At 40.2% G+C, this 14,518-nt stretch overlaps 1 protein-coding gene across 1 annotated transcript in view; it reads left to right on the top strand.

Annotated features, from left to right (window-relative positions):
• SPMIP2 (sperm microtubule inner protein 2) overlaps positions 1–14,518 on the top strand; it is a 166,936-nt gene that overhangs the window by 67,110 nt on the left and 85,308 nt on the right. Inside the window, exon 2 of the mRNA XM_064296158.1 lies at positions 13,739–13,971. Within this exon, the coding sequence (XP_064152228.1) occupies positions 13,739–13,971 (233 nt within the window). The remainder of the gene's footprint in view (positions 1–13,738; positions 13,972–14,518) is intronic.

The raw sequence follows: 14,518 nt of genomic DNA, 5'->3' as shown, positions 1-14,518 counted from the left end.
CATATGTGGATGGATTTACATCTGGGTTCTCAATTCTGTTCCATTGGTCTATGTGCCTGTTGTTGTACCAGTACCAGGCTGTTTTGACTACTGTGGCTGTATAATAGGTTCTAAAATCAGGTGGAGTGAGGCCTCCCACTTTCTTCTTCTTTTTCAGTAATGCTTTACTTATCCGAGGCTTCTTTCCCTTCCATATGAAGTTGGTGATTTGTATCTCCATCACATTAAAAAAGGTCATTGGCGTTTGGATCGGAAGTGCATTGTATGTATAGATGGCTTTTGGTAGAATAGACATTTTTAACAGTTTGACTTTTTAAGGAACACCAATAACTGCTCTTTCACTTGCATTTTGGGATGATGACTGCTGGCTGAGTCCTTGGCTCACCTCCATTCCCTTGTATCATTTTAGGGTAAAGTCATATTCTCAAGTATGATACCAAAAACACCAAACTAACTGTAACTTAGTGAATGATCAAGAAGCCAAAGGAGAGTAGTGACTTTAAATAATTTCATGTGGTTATGAGTAGATCGCAATGCAGTAAAAAGTCTGTTGCATTATGTATGTGTGTGAGAGACAGAGAGTTTTTTTTTTTTCCTGTGAGGGCTGTTTTCTTTTACACATTATATCAGATAAGACAGAATCCAGTATAACCTTCTTCCTTCAGGTGGGGTCACACTTCACTTGGGTGTGTACCCTGGTCTCACATGACTCAGAATTAAATCCTGATTCATCTAAGACAATCACTGAAACCCCAATCCCTTTGCCAGTGCCTAGCTTTAGGAAAAAATGTATGACTCAACCCTGGCCAATAAAATTAGAGAAGAATTACTCTGAGGTTTTTTGGGAAAGGCTTCCTCGATGATTAAAGAAAGATACACACCCCCTCTTGGACATTATTGTATCTGCATATTTTACCAGCAGCTGTGACAGCCTTGTTGGAGCATCCAAGGGAGCTAGTCTGAAGGAACCTAGCAAGCTGAGGATGCCGAGTGGATAGGTGGAAAGGACCTGGGCTTCTGAGGACATCCTTGTTCTGCCCAGTTAAGCAGCCCTAGATCCCTCCTATCTCGGAAAATCTTACGTGATATCATAAATTTTTCTTATTATGTAATCCTTTTTGTAATTTGTAATCCATTATTTGCAGTACTCTGATGGGTTTTTATTAGTTTAACATAGCTCTTGCCAATATCTTTTTTCATGGGCATGTCTAGAGCCTGTCTCCATGAATTCTAAGAGTAGCTTATAATAAAATTGACTATACCATGCACATTTATGCTAGGAAAATTCTGAGCCAAAAAATAAATGAACGAAAGCTAATTATTTTTTTTTATTAGGATTTCCACTTCAGGCAAGGGTTTGTGGAGAATCACCTGGCTGCAAAATTTTGTCAAGATAAGTCTGTCAATTTTATTTTCAGAGTAAAAGCCCAGATGGTTTTCCACAACTTTCTCTACTTCCCTTTTTCCTCTACTCACCAGGAAAACCACAGAATTTTTTATGTTTGGATTTTATCAGCAACTTTAATTATGAAGCAGTTGTTCTTTCAACAAACATCAGTGAGTATTGGCTTAGTGAATCGCACTGCTCAGAACTGTATTCAGAATTGTATGGGGGATAGTGCCAATCCCCAAAGAGAACTAACAAGAAGGTCCCTTGACAAGCCGAGAGACAAGACCCACACTCATGAAATAGCTAGGAAAGCTAAGCACGCATATGAAACATAGCTCAAGCTGTACTATAAAGTTTCATGGAATAATAACGTATGTCTTGAAGATTAGAAAATATTCCTTAAAGGAGATGAACATGACCTTCTTTAGACTGTACGGGAAACCGGGAAAACAGAGGCCATGCCATATTAATCTTTCCTCAGATTCCGGTCCAGTGGTGGAATATAGTAGGGTGCTACCAATATTAGCTGAACCAGCAACTGAACTGTGCAGAAGGGTCAAGTGGATCCTCTAGTTCTTTATAACTCTGAATGCCAATTTATAAATCCAGGCATAATTTTATCAGTTACTTTGTTGTTGTTGTTAGTTGTCACTGAATTGCCCCTGACTGATGACGACCCCAGGAACAATGGAATGAAATTCTGCCCAGTGCTGCACCATCCCCATGTTAGGTTGTGGATTGGACCGCTGTAACCCACAAGGTGTTCATTAGCTAATTTTCAGAAGTAGACAACCAGGCCTTCCTTCCTAGTCCCTCTTAGTCTGGAATCTGTGCTGAAATCTGCTCAGCATCATAGCAACATATGAGCCTCTACTAACAGATGGATGGTGGCTGTGCATGAGGGTCATTGGCTGGGGCTCGAACCAGGGTCTCTAGCATGGAAGGCAAGAATGCTACCACTGAACCACCAATGCCTCTATCAGTTATCTTATTGATATAATAATCCCATGAGTTTATTGGAGTTTGATTAGTAACTGCTGCTAATCAGGAGTTTGCTTTATATATATATATATATTTTTTTTTTTTTATTGTGTTTTTGGTGAAATTTTACACAGCAAATTAGGTTCCCATTTAACAATGTTTATACGAATTGTTCCATAACATTGGTTACAATTTTCACAATGTGTCGGCATTCTCAATATTTCCATTCTATTTGTTCTGTTTCCATTTGTCTAGCTTCCTTACCTTCTCATCTTTGCTTTTGGGTAAATGTTGACCGTTTGGACTCATACAGTTGATTGTTTAAGGGAGTACATGTCTCACAGGTGTTATTGTTTATTTTATAAGCCAATATATTATTTGGCTGAAAAGTGACCTCCAAGAGCAGCTTCACTTTCAGGTTAAAACGGTATCTTAGGATGATAGTCTTGGAAGTTCCTCTAGTCTCTATCAGTCCAGTAAGTCTCGCCTTTTTCAGGAATTTAAGTTTTGTTCTACACTTTTCTTCCATTCTGTCCAGGACCTTTTATTGTGTCCCCGGTCAGAGTGGCAGATTACCCAATAAGCAAGGTATGCATGGGCTTACTTGTGCTTACTTACTAATCCGTAGTGCACAGTTTCACATGGGTTTCATCACATCTTTGACAGCCTCTTTGAGCTTTCATTATTCTTGACTTAGCTTGATTCCCCTGACAAGCCCAGCCGTCCTGCACTACACAACTGCGATGGCCAAATTACGCCCACGTGGTCAACAGACTATAAAATATAGATATTAAAATACTCATTTTCATGTTCCACTTGATTCCTTTTGATTTCTTTCCTTGGTGTGTTTAATTTTGGTCAGCGAAATGGAGGATTGGCCTCATGAGGTGATATTATAGAATGAAATAACATTACTGTGGGCTCTCATCCTTCCTTCTACCTCTCACTACTAAAAATAAATATTGTGAAAAGCAGTTCCCCCTCTGACATTGCATTTAAATGTCTTATCATAAAGTCCAGACTGGAAGGGCTTAAGGTAGTTCTGGAAAATTAGATTGCTATTAGATGTTTAAAGAACTGCTTGCCTCTCTTTCCGTATGCCTTTACCCTTAGTCTTGTGATGGAATTCTTTAATTCTTTTGCTCAATCAACCATTGATTGATCCAGGCAACTCACATTTTTTGAGGCTCTACTGTGTTCAAAGCACTATTCTGGCACAAGAGTTAAGAGAAATAATTAAGACATAGCCCTTCTCCACTAAGAGCTTAGAAACAGAGAAGATTCAATAAATACAAAATAAAGAGAAAATGAAATTAAAAGAAACTGCTACGAAGGCAGTGTGCTGATTGTCTAATTCTCATGTGGAGGCTTAGGGATGTTTTCCAGAAAAGTCAGTTTTTAAAATAAACCTTGAAGATTAGTTTTAATAATGAGAAAGGGGAAGGAAGGTAAGAATCAATAGATAGATTAGGGTCAGATTATGAAGACACTAATCTGCAATGCTGAGTGACATGAATGTAGAGGCACTGGAGAACACCACTTCAAGTTTTTTTTAGGAGCGGAGGTATTTGATTTTTCTGAGTTTTAGATCACTCTTGGCAAATGTGTGGAGAATAGTTAATAAGAAGAGAAACTAAATTGAGACTGGTTAGGAGGGTGTTGTGATAATCCAGATGAAAGATAAGGAAGATTGTATATTTTCTTGTCTGACTCTCCACTAAAATGTAAGCTCCATGAAGGCAGGGACTTTGCTTTGTTCACTGCTACACCCCAGCATTCATAACAGTGCCTGACATATAGTAAACTGTTCAATAAATATTTGTTGAATAAATGAATAAATGAGCCAATGAAAGAATAGATGAACGAATGAACTAAGACAAAAATGCAGAGAAAAGGTCAGAAAGCGACATTTGCCTCAGAGATGTCATTTTTCCTTCTCTGTTGACACATACCTTAGCTAGGTAGTTTTCAAGTGCTGGCAATGGATAATGTTTGTTGGAAAACCTCCCAGACTCAGCTGCCTGTGCTCTTTCCTGACTCTGTGGCATCTGCTTCCTCAGCGTCCACCATTTTCCCACCATCTAAAACAGAGGTTGACAAACTATATCCCTTGGATGAAATTCATTCTACCACCTGTTTTTAATGACTTTTACACTTTTAAATGGTTAGAAAAAAGCAACAACAAAAAAGGGACACATGAAAATTATATTTAATTAAAATTGCACTGTCTGCAAATAAAGCTTTATTGGAACACAGCCATGTTCATTTTCTTACATATTGTCTATGGCTGTTTTACCCTACAATGGCAGAGCTGAGTAGCTGTGACAGAGACTGTATGCCCCCTTATAGAAAAAGGTTGACAACCCTTGATCTAGAAGAGCTCTCAGGAAATGATTTGAAGTTTATTCACAATAAGGAATAAATAGTTCATTAACGAAAGGTCCTACGAATTTTTAAAAAACTATAATAAATAAGAAGGAGCCTTAAATTAAAATAAAAAAAACAACAAAAAGACACAATATTAACTGTGTCTTTTTGTTTGTTTTATTTTTTGTTTTAATTTAAGGCTTTGTCTTACACAGCTAATAATACTAAGGAGCCTTTGTGGTGCAATGGTTAAACATTGGGCTGCTAAGCAAAAGGTTGGCAGTTCAAATCTACCAGTAGTTTTACTCTGTCCAATAGGGTCTCTATGAGTCAGAATCAACTCCACAGCATTTTTTTTTTTAATAATCTTAAACAAATAAACAAAAACCTGTAGATTCCAACTCATACCAGCCACATGTGTTTCAGCATACAACTATGCTCCATAGGGTTTTCTTGGTTGTAATCTTTATAGAAAGAGCCCTGGTGGGACAAAGGCTAAGTGCTCAGCTACTAACCTAAAGGTTGAGCCCACCCAGTGGCTCTGTGGGAGACACACCTGGCAATCTGCTTCTTAAAGATTACAGCCAAGAAAACCCTATGGGGCAGTTTTACTCTGTCATATGGAGTTGCTGTAGTCAAAAACAACTCCATGGCATCTAGCAACAACAGCAATCTTTATGGAAGTAGATTGCCAGTCCTTTCTTCTGAGGTGCCACTATGTGGATTTGAAACACCAACATTTCGGTTAGTAGTGCAAACTCTTTGAGACACCCAAGGACTTATTAATAATGTTAGCCACGTATTATGTCCACGTCCTCAGCTAAGCACTTGGTTAGATAAAATGCATTCTCTCCTGTGCTTCCTACAAGGCTGCCACACTGACATCTCTGTTCTCGTCTTACACATGAGGAGCCTGAGCCGCAGAGGTTGGATGACCCTCCTCTGATCACAAAGCTAGCACAACACGAAGCCAGGATTTGAACCTACAGTGGTTTTTCTTCAAAACCACATCCTTTACTGTAACTTTATAATTTCAGACACAAGTCAGCAAGTAACATTGGGCCTGTGGAGAAGAGAGAAGGGAAGTGGGATCTGCCTATTGTCCTTAAAATGGTAGTTTTCCGGGGCAGGAAGACGGAGAATTGCAGAACCAGGAAGCCTGGTATACCTCCTTTCCCATCACAGCACGGCTAGCTCAGCAGAGGAAGGTTAGGACCCACTGACCACCGTGGGCGGACCCACTGACCACCGTGGGCGACTGCTGCTCTAAGGAAGTATTATAGCTGCTGGCTGTCCTGCTGGAACTGGCTCACAGATGTGAAAGCACTGAGTCCAGGGACGATGAGCCAGTGAGGGCTTTATTAACCTCGGTGCTGCCAACTTCACTGCTGGCAAATGAAGGCTGGAGTTTGTGGGAAGAAGACAAAAAATCCAAGAAAACCTACCACAGGAGGAAGAAAAACTAGAAACACCTTGAGGGATGCAGCAAAATTACTCAAACAATCATAATTTCTAAAGCAAAAATGAAGCCTAAGAGACCAAAGATTGGCCATGAATTGGAAGTTTTACTTCCAAGCATAGATTCTGATCCATTACAGAGTCTAGGCTCTGGAGGTTTGTGGGGAGGAAAATGGGTCATTTAAAACCAAAAGTCTCCTGAACTGTCTTAATAGGGAAGCCAAGTTTCTGTGTGTTGCTGGTTGGGTAGTGATAAATGGCCGTCTTGGTTAGGTAAAAAGGTCCCTGGGTATTGAAAATGGTTTCTGCTTGACTATTAGTTAACCTAAAGGTTGTCGGTTCTAACCCACCCAGCGGCAATGTGGAATAAAGCCCTGATGATCTGCTTCCATAAAGATTACAGCCAATAAACCTCAGTGGAGCTGCTCTACCCTGTAATACATGGGGTTACCATGAGTTGGAATTCACTCTAAGGCAACAGGTTTGGGGTATTTTGGTTAGGTAAACCCTGGGCTGGCTGGAGGTGATCTGCTGTGAACATGGGCCCCGCCACAGGTCTATAGCATCCAACTGCCTCTCCTGAGTAGGCAGGATGCCTGAGTCAGTGTGATGGTCAGCCCAGCCAGGCTACATGGCCAGGGTAGTATTGTCACAAGAATCTACTGTGCACTACCCACCCCCCCAAAAATATATATATACATTGCCATTGAGGCGATTCTGACCTATAGTGACCCTATAGGACTGAGTAGAACTGCCCCATAGGGTTTTCAAGCAGTGGCTGGTGGATTCGAACTGCCAACTTTTTGGTTAGCAGCCGAGCTCTTAACCACTGCACCACCAGCGGTGGTGGTTAAGAGCTGAGTGGTTAAGCCCTGAGTTGCACACAGTTAAGCGCTAGACTACTAGCTGAAAGGTTGGTAGTTTGAACCCACCCAGAGGTGCCTAGGCATTGTAAAATCTATCATTTATAAAATGCATGTGAGGAGACAGGGCTTAGAAAAATTTTGTGACTTACCTAAAGTCACAAATAACTCTGATTAAACCCCTACACTGTCAGGTTGCAAAACCCGTGCATTTCCCACTACTCTCTTTTAATTTCCTAGGACCGCTGTGACAAACTGTCACAAGGTGTGGTGGCTTTATTTATTATTATGTTATTGTGCTTTAGGTGAAAGCTTATGAAACAAATTAGTTTCCCACTCTATAATTTATACACAAAGTGTTTCCTGACATGGGAGGCAATCCTGCAATGTGTCAGCATTCTCTCCTTTTCCACCCTGAATTCCTCGTTTCCATTGGTCTGGTTTTATTGCCCCTTCCTGCCTTCTTATCTTTGCTTTTGAGCAGATGTTGCCCTTTTGGTTTTGTATAATCAATTGTTCTAAGGAGCACGTTCCTCATGGGTGTTATTGTTTGTTTTATTGCTATTGTTTTTAGGTGCCATTGAGTCGGTTCTAATTCATAGGGACCCCTATGTACAACAGAGCAAAACACTGCCTGATCCTGTGCCATACCCAAGATAATTGTTATGCTTCAGCCCATTGTTGCAGCCACTGTGTTAATCCATCTCACTGAGGGCCTTCCTCTTTTTTGTTGATCCCCTAGTAAGCATGATGTCCTTCTCCATGGACTGGTCCCTCCTGATAACATGTCCAAAGTATGTGAGAGGAAGCCTTGCCATCCTTGTTTCTAAGGAGTATTCTTTCAAGACAGATTTGTTCGTTCTTCTGGAAATCCGTGGTATAGTCAATAATCTTCGCCAATACCATAATTCAAAAGTGTCAATTCTTCTTGGGGCTTCTTTATTCATTGTCCACCTTTCATATGCATATGAGGTGATTGAAAACACCATGGCTTGGGTCAGGAACATCTTAGTCCTTAAAGTGACATCTTTGCTTTTTAATACTTTAAAGAGATCTTTTGCAGATTTGCCCAATGCAATGCCTCCTTTGATTTCTTGACTGCTGCTTCCATGGGCATTGATCTTGGATCCAAGTAAAACGAAATCCTTAACAACTTTAGTCTTTTCTTTATTTATCATGATGCTGCTTATCGGTCCAATTGTGAGGATTTTTGTTTTCTTTATGTTGAGGTGTAATCTACAATGAAGGCTGTGGTCTTTGATCTTCATCAGTAAGTGCTTCAAGTCTACTTCACTTTTGGCAAGCAAGGTTGTGTCACCTGCATAACACAGGTTGTTAATGAGTCTTCCTCTAATCTTCATGCCGCATTTTTTCTTCACATAGCCCAGCTTCTGTGATTATTTGCTTAGCATACAGATTGAATAAGTATAAGTATGGTGAAAGGACACAACCCTGACACAGACCTTTCCTGACTTTAAACCACGCAGCATCCCCTCGTTCTATTCAAATGACTGCCTCTTGGTCCATGTACAGTTTCCTCATGAGCACAATCAAGCGTTCTGGAATTCCCATTCTTCGCAATGTTATCCATAATTTGTTATGATCCACACAGTTGAATGCCTTTATAATTTGGCTGAAAGGTGATCTCTGGGAGTGGCTTCAGATCCAAGTTAGAAGGGTAGATAAGGGCCATAGTCCTGGGGGTCCCTCCAGTCTCTATCAGACCAGTAAGTCTGGTCTTTTTATGAATTTGGATTGTGTGCTACTTTTTTTTCTCCCGCTCTGTCTGGAAACCTCTACTGTGATCCTGGTCAGAGCAGTAGGTAGTGGTAGCTGGCACCATCTAGTTCTTCTGGTCTCGGGCTAGTTGAGGCTGTGGCTTCTGTGGGCTATTAGTCCTTTGGACTAATTGCTTCCTTGAGAGTTTGGTTTTCTTCACTTTCTTTTTTTGCTCCAGATGGGAAGAGACCAATAGTTGTATCTTAGATAGCCGTCTGCAAGCTTCTAAGACCCCAGATGTTACTCACCAAAGTAGGATGTAGAACATTGACTTTATGAGCTATGTTATGCCAATTGACCTGGATGTCCCCTGAGACTATTGTCCCCAGCCCTGAAGCCCAGTAACTCAGTCACATGAAGTGTTTAATTATGTCTAAGAAGTTTCCCTGACTGCGCTCCACTGTATGTAGAAACATCCACAACTTAGTCTACATATGCATGCGGGTATATTCCCACATGTCCCCCCATACCTATTCAGCATACATATCTGCCTATGTATTCACTTGTAAATTATTGTTTGTTATTACTGTTCTTACAGGGTTGTACATGTTGTAGTTTTTAGCATAGCAGCTTTTTTTTTTTTTTTTTTTAATTCTTTCATACCTATCAGTGTCTTTCTTTGCCTTGGTCATGTTCTGCTGACTTCCCCCATATCGTATATTTCCTTTCCCTTCTCCAAAGTTAACATGTGTCTCCTACCTAGTTGGTGGTTTTTTCTACCTCCCCCTTTCATACCTGGTAACCATCAAAAAGTGTTTCTTTCCTTGTGTAAACCTATTCTTCACTTTTTATAACTGGTCTCATGCAATATTTGTCCTTTTGTGACTTATTTCATTCAGCTTAATGTCCTCCAGATTCATCCATGTCGTGCGATGTTTCACTGATTCATCATTATTCTTTATCACTGTGTAGTATTATTCTGTTGTGTGTATATACCACAGTTTATCTGTTCATCCATTGATGGGCATTTAGGTTATTTCCATCTTTTTGCTATTGTGAATAGCATGGCAATGAACATGAGTGTGCATATGTCTGTTGTGTTTTAGCTCTTATTTCTGTAGGATGTATGCCTAGGAGTAGGATTGCTGGATCATATGGTGCTTCCGTTTCTAGTTTTTTAAGGAAGCATCATATTGTTTTTCATAGTGGTTGTACCATTTTGCATTCCCAACAGCAGTGTAAGATAGTTCGGATCTCCCCACAGCCTCACCAGCGTTTACTACATTTTGATTTTTTTTTTTTTGTCAGTGCTGTTATTGCTGACGTGAGAAGGCATCTCATTGTAGTTTTGATTTGCCTTTCTCTAATGGCTAATGGGAGCCCTGGTCATGCAGTAGTTAAGAGCTTGGCTGCTAACCAAAAGGTCAGCAGTTCAAATCCACCAGATGCTCTTTGGAAGCCCCATGAGGCAGTTCTACTTTGTCCTATAAGATCGCTATGAGTTAGAATAGACTCAACAGCAATGGGTTTGGTTTGCTTTGGAATGGCTAATGATTGCAAGCATCTTTTCATGTGTTTGTTAGCCACCTGAATACCTTCTTCGGTGAAGTATCTGTTCATGTCTTTTGCCCAGTTTTTAATTGGATTGTTTGTCTTTTTGTTATTGAGGTGTTAAAGTTTTCTACAAATTTTAGAGATTAGAACCTTGCTGGATATGTTGTAGCCAATTTTTTTTCCCCAGTCTGTGGGTTCTCCTTTTACTCTTTTGAAGAAGTCTTTTGATGAGCATAAATGTTTAATTTTTAGGAGATCCCAGTTGTCTAGTTTATCTTCTGCTTTTGTGCATTTTTTGTTATGTTTGGTATTCTATTTATGCTGTATATTAGGGCCCTGAGCATTCTTTTTGTTTTTTCTCACATAATCTTTATAGTTTTAGGTTTGACATTTAGGTCTTTGATCCATTTTGAGTTAGTTTTTGTGTACGGTGAGATGGATATCCAGTTTTGCCAGCACCATTTGTTAAAGAGGATTTCTCTTCTCCATTTAATGGACTTTTACCGTTTGTGGAAGATCAGCTGCCCATAGGTGGATGGATGTACTTCTGAGTTCTCAATTCTGTTCCACTGGTCTATGTGTCTGTCACTATACCAGTACCAGGCTAATCTGACTACTGTGGCTTTATAGTAGGTTCTGAGATTGGCGAGTATGAGGCCTCCAACTTTGTTCTTCTTCTTTAATAATGCTTTACTTATCTGGGGCTTCTTTTTTTCCATATAAATTTAGTGACTAGTTTTTCCATCTCATTAAAGAACATTGTTGGAATTTGCATTGTATTTGTTGATTACCTTGGGTAGTACTGACATTTTCACAATGTTAGGGTTCTTATCTCTGAGCATGGTTTGTTTTTCCATTTATTTACCTCTCTTTTTGTTTCTTGCAGTAGCATTTTGTGGTTTTCTTTGTATAAGTCTGTAACATTCCTAGTTAGATTTATTCCTAAGTATTTTATCTTTTGGGGGGCTATGGTAAATGGTATTATTTTCCTGATTTTCCTGTCAGAGTTCTCTTTGTTAGTGTAGACAAATCCAACTGATTTTTGTACAGAGTGGGTAACTTTAAACAACAGAAATTTCTCATCTCACAGTTTTGGAGACTAGATGTCCACAGCAACATGTCAGCCAGGCCGTGTTCCCTCAAGACATTAAGGGAAGATCATTTTTGTCTCCCCAAATTTCCAATAGCCCCAAGGGTTCCTTGGTGTGTAGATCCATCTTCATATGGCCATCCTTCTTCTGTCTGTCTCTCTGTGTCTCTGCTCTTTTCTAAGGACTCCACTCAGATTAGATTAGGACCTAGCATATTCTAGTATGACTTTACCTTTAACTGATCACATCTTCAAAGGCCCTATTTTCAAACAAGTTCACATTTACATGTACCAGGGAGTTAAGACATCATCATATCTTTGGGGGAGACATTATTCAACCCATTATACTCTCTAAAACTGTATGTGACCCAGATGTCCAGTAATGGCTCTTTAAAAAAATTTATTGCAGTCTACAGAGTGACTAAGGAGCTAGCTGTGGATATACATCTGCTCTCACATTTATAGCAATACATGGCGATGACAAAACTTTAAAGGGGGTCAATATTTCCTCAAAATCTATCAATCAATGTCTGGAGGATGTGAATATGTGATCCAGGACAGAAAAAAAAGATTCATGTTTAAAGAAGCTAAGGAGAAAAAAGAAGAAGTTAGGGAAACACTGGGTTACATAATTGTAAATAGGTTTATTTACCACTGAACCTCCTAGACCTTTTAATTCGCTTACATATACTGTGAATATCTAAAAATATACGAGCAGTGTCCCAAATGTATTTGACCGTGTAGCACATGCCTCCCATCCCCTAAATTCATGGTGCCCTCAGGCAAGCAGCATTTGATGAAACACATTTGGGGCATCACTGGTCTAAATACACACTGAAATTCCAGCAAGACTAAGACAGGTCTTCCAAAGTACACACTATTTAGAGAAGACTGAAAAATTCTCCTTACGACAGGAGATGTGTAGATGAGACCTCATCACCTGTCATACTGAGAGAGAAAACAGTTTTTCATGCTTGAACATTTGCTACTTAACCAAAGTAGTCACACCCAGGTGAAAACCTGAAGCAAACCTGAGCGATGGTGATTAGGAAGTTGTGAGAACACCTGCCAAAACTGTGTTTAAAGAGCAAGGTCTCCTGTTTTCAACCTCCTTGGAAAGCTTAGAGTCCTTTTCTGAGGCAAGGACCTGTTACCATGTAGACCGCTCCATCAGAGTAGCTGGTCAGTGCGGCAGGGGCAAGCAGGTCAAAGCCCTAGCCCATCTGTGCTCTCAGCAAATACTGGGGTCCCTGCTCCAAGAGCAGGATGAAGGTGGTCACAGGGCCAGAAGGGGCCCAGGTGACACCATGAAAAGAGCACAGCTCTACCTCCAAGATCTTTGGCCATAGTTTGGTAACAGGAATCACATTCTTCCTTTGTGTCCCCAATCTACCATATAGTCCTGCACGTTCGGGTTTTGCCGCCTTTGAAACTCTTCCTGAACCAGGAGTTTTATTGTTTATTTTTAATCAGAACCATTCTTCCAGAAAGTCTTTGCTCCCCTTCATTTTCACATCATCAGTTTTATTTTGCTTGTTTCACTCACTTCTAGGAAATACCCGAAGTTTGGCCATCTTCTATCTTAAGCTGCCTTCTCACCTGACAGTCTTCTCCATTTTCCAATGGCTTCTAGCACATTTTGGGAGTTTCTCATTCTAGACTTTATTTATCTAGATAAAACAGTCCAATGGCTGAAGCCCTACACCCTGCCAATGTGGCACGAGGGTGGATTTCAGTGTCCACAACACATCTGCCTTAAGATGATTACAAACAAAGCAGTTTAATGTTGCAAGGGAGAGGCCAACCTCTGAGGCAGCCTGCCTGGCTATGAAGAACCTGTTAGCTGTGACTCTGGGCAAGTAACCAATCTTTTGTGCCTCATTTTCCTGATCTATAAACTGGGGAAAATACTACCTAGCTCACTTGGTTATTATAAGGGTTAATTGAATTAACACATCTTAAATGCTTACAACAGCACCTAGAACACAGTAAAAAAACAAAACAAAACAATCAAACCCATCAAACCAGCTGCCGTGACCTCGACCCTGACTCGAGGCCAGCCCGTGTATTTCAGAGCAGAAATGTGCTCCCTAGGGTTTTTAATAGCTGATTTTTTGGAAGCAGATCACCAGGCCTTTCTTCTGAGACATTTGTGGGTAGATTCAAACTTAGCAGCCTACTGTGGTACATGTTTGCACAGCCAAGGGACACCTAAAGCTCATTAAGTACCATATAATCATTAAATAGCTGTTATTATTCCACCATTAAAATAACAAAAACATCTTAGAATAATTACCTTTTTTTTCTCTTTCTAAGGCCCAGATTATATAAAGGATCACCTACCTAAAATTCATCAGCACTCTTCTTACATAGGAGAAAAGCGTCCGGTATCAGAAAAAACTGGAGATCTCAGATATTTATGGAGGCCCGACCCAAACAGAGGCTTAGCAGCAAAATATAAACACAACTATGTTGGTGAAATTGGTTGGGGAATACCTGAGTATGATTTTATCAACAAATCAAATATCGAGTCTGGCTTTCACATCAAGGTATTGCTCTTACATTTATGCTTTTCATAGTACGTTGTTTTCTAATTTAATTCTTCGTGAATTTTCTTCCATTGGAAACATCATATGCTTGATCTGCCATTGAGAAGTAATAAAAATTTATTTTTACAGAATGATAAACGTGCAAATAAATGTGCCTGCTACCACAATTCCTTATGAGCCCCTCTAATGTGCAAGGGAAGAGATATGCAGAAAGGAAGCCGCGGATAACCCAAAAGCGTTCATCTTCGACTTTGGAACACATTCAGATTCAAACTTATGCTGAGACGTTCACACAGCTTTCCCTCATCTGAGCACTGCCTTGTGCGTGGATGGTGTGAAAGAAGAAGCCGGTGCTGGACACAATTCACAGAGCTAAAAACGAACGAGTCACAGTTCCTCAAAATCTACTGTGGTGATAATGTCTTGCAGTGGGTAATCCAGGATAAGTAGCTAGTGGCTTCTCAGAAACCTTATTTTATTTCGTTTTGGTGATGTGGCTGCAGGCATGAGCCCATACAGTCTCCCCTGGAGCAGAAGAGAGCACAAG

The sequence above is a fragment of the Loxodonta africana genome, chromosome 13, assembly GCF_030014295.1.
Source record: "Loxodonta africana isolate mLoxAfr1 chromosome 13, mLoxAfr1.hap2, whole genome shotgun sequence".
Lineage (NCBI taxonomy): Eukaryota > Metazoa > Chordata > Mammalia > Proboscidea > Elephantidae > Loxodonta > Loxodonta africana.
The sequence above is the reverse complement of the archived record's forward strand: the minus strand, read 5'-3'. Positions and strand labels throughout refer to the sequence as shown.